This window comes from Lactuca sativa, chromosome 3 (assembly GCF_002870075.4).
Source record: "Lactuca sativa cultivar Salinas chromosome 3, Lsat_Salinas_v11, whole genome shotgun sequence".
Taxonomy (NCBI): domain Eukaryota; kingdom Viridiplantae; phylum Streptophyta; class Magnoliopsida; order Asterales; family Asteraceae; genus Lactuca; species Lactuca sativa.
In genome coordinates this window covers 109,391,646-109,397,645 of record NC_056625.2, presented here as the reverse complement: position 1 = coordinate 109,397,645, position 6,000 = coordinate 109,391,646, and the positions used below count along the sequence as shown (strand labels likewise).

General features: G+C 33.2%; 1 protein-coding gene across 1 annotated transcript; it reads left to right on the top strand.

Annotated features, from left to right (window-relative positions):
• Nucleotides 1–331: 331 nt before the first annotated feature.
• LOC111897310 (3-epi-6-deoxocathasterone 23-monooxygenase CYP90C1) lies at nt 332–5,294 on the top strand. Its single transcript, XM_023893265.3, has 7 exons — nt 332–771; nt 2,167–2,506; nt 3,297–3,446; nt 3,515–3,796; nt 3,894–3,983; nt 4,161–4,346; nt 4,856–5,294. The coding sequence occupies exons 1-7, from the start codon at nt 527–529 to the stop codon at nt 5,066–5,068; spliced, it is 1,506 nt and encodes a 501-aa protein (XP_023749033.1). The 5' UTR covers nt 332–526; the 3' UTR covers nt 5,069–5,294.
• Nucleotides 5,295–6,000: the final 706 nt, after the last annotated feature.

Sequence of the window (6,000 nt, the reverse complement as noted above, 5' to 3'; positions counted from 1 at the left end):
CTAACAACAACCAGATTGAAGAATGAAGATATTCTATATTACTATTCTAAAGAACAAACAAAAAAAACTCTACTGAACAAAATTAAAATCTGTAGCAAAATTGGATTTGAGTAAAACAGTAAAAGTGAATCCCATGTAACTATAACAACAGATTTTTTTGACAATAATCAGTTAGGGATTTTCTGAGATTTATCATTTTTCTTAAAGGAATTGAATCCCATATAAAAACAAGTTGAATCAAGACACTATCGAGAAAGTTTTGAGAAAGTCAATATCATTTCCACCCATTCTCTCTCTCTCTCTCTCTCTCTCTCTCTCTCTCTCTCTCTCTCTCTCTCTCTCATATTTATTACTCGAAAGCCTCTTGCTTTTTCTGCTCTATTTAGATTTCAAAATCTTCCCAATTCACTACAAACGTCATAGAAAGAAAACATCCCTCACAAAACACAACCCCCACCTCAAGAACAGAGGAGTTATTCGCCGTTTCATATCCGAATTCACAGATTCAAGCTTTTTTGAATTAATAATGGAGGAAATGAAATGGGTGTTTGGAATTTGGGAACTAGTTTGCATATCGATTGTTCTTGGATGGTTATTTTACAAGTATTTGATTGTCCGAAAATGGGGTTTGGGAGATAATCAAGAGGAGGAGCGCCGCCTGCAACCACCGCGAGGCAGCTCAGGTTGGCCGTTGATCGGAGAAACAATTGAATTCATTGCATCTGGATTCACTTCTCGTCCTGTCAGTTTCATGGAGAAACGGAAGTCTCTGTAAGTGAACTCTTATCTTCTTTCTTCGAGAAATCGGTATTTACTGATAGTAATATTATGTTTTGCATGCTTGGATTTTATGCATTTAGAGTTGTACGTTGTTTTGAACTTAAGATTTTGTGTTCATTTTGACATTTGTCAGTTATACAATTTTTTTTACTGTAGTTACCAAACGTACAAGTTGTAAAAGCGAAAATTTATTAAGCATTTTGAAGGTAACATATAAACAATATTTTATTATAGTGTTGATGTCATGGATCTAATCATCTAAAGGTACAACATAGTTTTTTGTTGCTATTATTAGATATTACTTTTTAGATTGCATTGATAATTAAATGATTTTAAAAACTATATAATATAGCTAATAGTGGATAGTTCTCAATACGAAAGGGGTCAAATTGAATATAAAGCAAGTCAAGGATCGGTATATTTTACTAAAAAGTAAAAAAGAATCTAAAATAAAATAAACATGGGAAATTGAACATCATTGTATCAACGAAAAAAATAATAATTATACATAAAAGTGCATTTGTTCATCCCACCACATCTTCATATGATGTTATCACATTACTACTTTCAATAATTGCAATCTATGTATTTGATAATCGGGAAAATTCGACTTTTGAATGCAAAGTTTTTTTGCTAAAAAAATTTTGGTTAACATTAACAGATTTTAATGTAAAAAGACACATATTTTTTTATCATTAAAAGTTTGTGACTAAAATACCCTTATGTACATAACAGATAAATCAGTTAACTCTACCTAGATGAAATATTGACTTAATTGTGGAATTGTAGAGTCGTTTTATAATGTATATAAGCACACCATTATTTAAAGAACTCAGAAGAGGTCTGGCTACTTTTGATGGACAATTTTTATTTTATTTTTTTACTGTTAACAGTTTGTGACTAAAATACCCCTGCATTTAATGCTTTTTAACATGGTAGTATTGACAATTTTGACGAAATCATAGTTTGATGCTTTTCAAGGTTAAATTTTTCCAGCATTGTTATTATACCCTTGACAAAAATGTTAGTTCATATAAGACAAAAATGACAGTTTTGTCCCTTGATAAACATGACGGTTCTACCCTTCATGGCTTGATGATAGTTTATGGACCATTTTACCCCTGCTGTTCCATGAACAATATAACTAAAGATTTATACTTTTTGCATCCCTTTATACTATTATACTATCAAAGCTCTAAAGTCTAATCTACCCTCTAATATGGTAGAATTTGAAGTACAATCTCATAACAAATTTAGCATAAAATACTTCTTCTTTAGTTTCATAATCTCTCTCTTACTACTCTACAAACATATAAATCATCCCATCTTTACATAAACTCTATCTTTATACACCTAATTAAGAAATTTATGTTTCATTTCTCATAGTTATGGGAAGGTGTTTAAGACACACATTTTGGGTAGACCAATTATTGTGTCAACGGATCCGGATGTAAACAAAGTGGTTTTACAAAACCAAGGCAATGTTTTCATCCCGAGTTATCCGAAATCCGTGATTGAGTTGCTTGGTGAATCTTCGATACTCCAAATCAATGGCGGATTACAAAAGAGATTGCATGCGATTATCGGAGGTTTCTTGAGGTCTCCTCAATTCAAAGCTCGCATCACTAAAGATATTGAGAATTCAGTGAAGCTCGCATTGTCTTCTTGGATCGATCGGAAAAATACCCACCACCCTATTATTTACCTTCAAGATGAAACGAAAAAGGTACACGATTTGACTTTTGTGGTCAAACATATCGTTTTCTTGAACTTATGATTAGTTGATCATATCAATATAGAATTTCCTTAAGATCGAAAAAATTGTTATCTTTTATGAAGTTTTGATGTGGGTAATCGTTATTTTCCATGTCTACATGATTACCTCCTAGAGGAAACAAAAATGGTGAAATCTTTGACTTTTGTGGTCAAACTGACAGATGGTTTTCTAGAACTTACGACTAGTGTGATCATATCAACATAGAACTTCATCAAGATAACTAAAACTGTTACTTTTTATAGATTTCTGATGTGGGTAATCATTCTTTTTCATACGTATGTAAGTATCCCTAAGAGGAGACATGGTGAAAATTTTGACTTTTATGGTCAAACTTATAATTTTCTAGAATTCGTGTTTAATTTTTTGATGGCGTCAACATAGAATTTCATCAAGATCACTAAAATTCGTCGCCTTTTATATAGTTTTGATGTGGGTAATCATTCTTTTTCCATATCTACATAAATTTACATCTCGATTTTCACTTTTATATAATTTATTTACAAAACTATAAGCACGTTGTCAGAGTTCGGCTTTTTCTAACGATTTAAACTTTGTATAATAACTAACATAATCCGAATTTCATTCTTACAAACGATAGATTGTCCCTATAGATCATTTTCAAGAAGTTATGAGTAAAGTGATGATATCAAAACAGAATTTCATCAAGTTTCTACACAATTTTGAATCTCAATTTCACCTTTTTAACGACGCACTCACGTTTTTATGGCTGCTGACGCAGATTACTTTCCAAATTCTTGTGAGGGTGTTGATGAGTGTGGAGCCAGGTGAAGATATGGAGTTCCTCAAGAGAGAATTCATGGAAGTCATCAAAGGCTTAATTTGTCTACCGATCAAACTTCCAGGTTTCAGAATGTATAAATCTCTCCAGGTAATTAATTCATTCATTATAAATTCATTACCAAATCTCAGTGGATCAGTAACTTTGAAATATTGCAGGCTAAAGAAAGAATGTTAAAGATGGTGAGAAAGATTGTATATGATAGGAAAATGGCAATGGAGAAAAAAGAAACAAAAGATTCAGGTTCACCAAATGACGCCATTGATGTGTTGTTAAGAGATACAGGTGAATCAGATGGGACCCAGCAACGGTTACCCTTGGATTTCATCAGTGGGAACATTATTGAGATGATGATCCCTGGGGAAGACTCGGTGCCCATGATCATGACTCTAGCTGTCAAATACTTGAGTGATAATCCTGTGGCTCTTGCTTGTCTTATGGTGCGTATCAACTATGAAATGAATAATACATTTGTGTTTTTCAACAATTTGTTTGAGACTTTGAGCTATGATTTGAATGAGTTTTAATGAATGGCAGGAGGAAAATGATGAATTAAAGAAGCGAAAGGATGAATCGGGCGAAGGGTATGCTTGGACCGATTATGTCTCACTTCCGTTTACTCAAGGCGTAAGTTTCGTGTCTTTAGATGGGGAGGGTATTTATGTCTTTTTGGATCGGACAAAATACTACAAATTTTGTTATTTTTGATATCGGTTATAGTATAATGCATGTCAAACACAGTACAACTTGTTTTGTCTTGTCTGTGTAGAAAACGAGGTGTAAAGAAATTGGTTTTTATTATAGGTGATAAGTGAGACTCTTCGGATGGCGAATATCATCAATGCGATTTGGAGAAAAGCTGTTGAAGACGTAGAAATCAAAGGCTACTTGATCCCAAAAGGATGGTGTGTTTTGGCATCATTGACTTCCGTTCATATGGATGAAGAAAACTATGAAAACCCCGATGAATTTGATCCATGGAGATGGGAGGTAAATAAGTGATTCTTTATATGTTTACAATATCTATACCTTTTGTCAGGTCAAGGGTTCGAGTCTCAGCAGTTAGCACCACAATGTGGAAGTTTTAATTCCAGTGTGAATTGTTGGGAACCATCGAGACTTATGTCAGTAGCGCCTAGTGGGCCACTGTCTACCTAGGGGGTGTTTGACTTATCTTTTTTAGAGGCAAAAGTCCTTTTTGGAAAAGTTACAAAAAGTCAGATTTTCCTGACTTTTCCAAAAAGTCAGTTTTTCTTATATCCAAAATCCAAAAGTAGCTTTTAAAATGCTTTTACCAAACATCTTTTACATTTTATCTTTCCAAAAAGAACTTTTGCCTCTTAAAAAGATAAGCCAAACATCCCCCTAATTTACCCTTCACATGATGTTCATGGTGCAGAGTGGTGTGTGTTAGCTTAAGGGTTGTTAGAAAAATAACCCTTTGTAAAATAATTTTAATATGTTTACTGAATTTACATTATATTGGTATCTATGTGTAGAAAACGGGAGCGAGTGTCAATAGCAACAAGTTTACACCGTTTGGTGGTGGACAAAGGTTGTGTCCCGGTTTGGAGTTCTCAAGGCTAGAAATCAGTATTTTCCTTCATCATTTTGTCACGAGTTACACTTGGGTTGCGGAAGAAGATCAGATTGTATATTTTCCAACGGTTAAGACAAAAAGAAAGTTACCTATCATGGTGACACCCAGATGAAATCAGTGACAAAAAGATATTTGATTAATAATTAATCGTATGAGTCATGGTAAATTTATTACAATTTGTTTGGGCATAAGGTGTATATATTATGATGAACAAAGGTTTGATTGTTTGTTTCTGGTCAACTTCAGTTTTGGGTTTATACTGTTTTGCTTTTACATAAAATAAGTGTTCAATTTGACCCTATTAATTTAGTTAGTCCATTCTTGGACATATTCATATACGGCTAAATATGATATTGGTGATGGCTAAATATGATATTGGTGATCCGTACAAGAAAAATCAAGGGTATTTTACTATATCTTTTAGTGAAGTTCTTTTCTAGGTTATATCATGACCTAATTAAGTTATATGTAAATCAAGATTAATTTAATTTCTTATGCATAATTGATGGTGATATAATGTTTTTATGATAAATAACAAAAATCAAAACACAAAATCTTTAATACGTTTAGGGATGTCGTGGTTGTGTGGGTGGGTGGATGGGTGTGGGGGAGATATGATAAGACATTTTTGTTTCGATTAATAATTGCTAAAATAAAAGGTTAGTAAAGGACATTCTTGTTTTTGTAATAGAACATAAGAAATGATAGCTACTATCTGTCTTTAGCCAAATAATGACAAATACCTTCATACACAAAATCAAATTGAAAATTGCACCAAACACCATTAACTTCAATAAGATCCATTCTAGTAAGAAAGCGTTTCATGTATTCAAAGACTTCGCTGCTCTGCTGGACATTTTCTACCCCTTGTTCTCGGTATTTAATTTGTTGCTGAATTGAGTCCACCAAGGGCTAACCAACAGCCCACTAAACTCAAGATTTTGGTTATCATTATTCATACTTTCCACCCCTCTTTGTTATTATTACCATTTTGACCTCTCCCTTCATTTTGACCCAAGGTACGCCCAGCGTACGCTGCAACTG

Coding starts and splice junctions, on each gene's coding strand:
- LOC111897310 (XM_023893265.3), top strand. CDS start 527: ATGGAGGAAATGAAATGGGTGTTTGGAATTTGGGAACTAGTTTGCATA. Junction 772..2,166: donor ATGGAGAAACGGAAGTCTCT/GTAAGTGAACTC, acceptor CATTTCTCATAG/TTATGGGAAGGTGTTTAAGA. Junction 3,797..3,893: donor TGGCTCTTGCTTGTCTTATG/GTGCGTATCAAC, acceptor AATGAATGGCAG/GAGGAAAATGATGAATTAAA.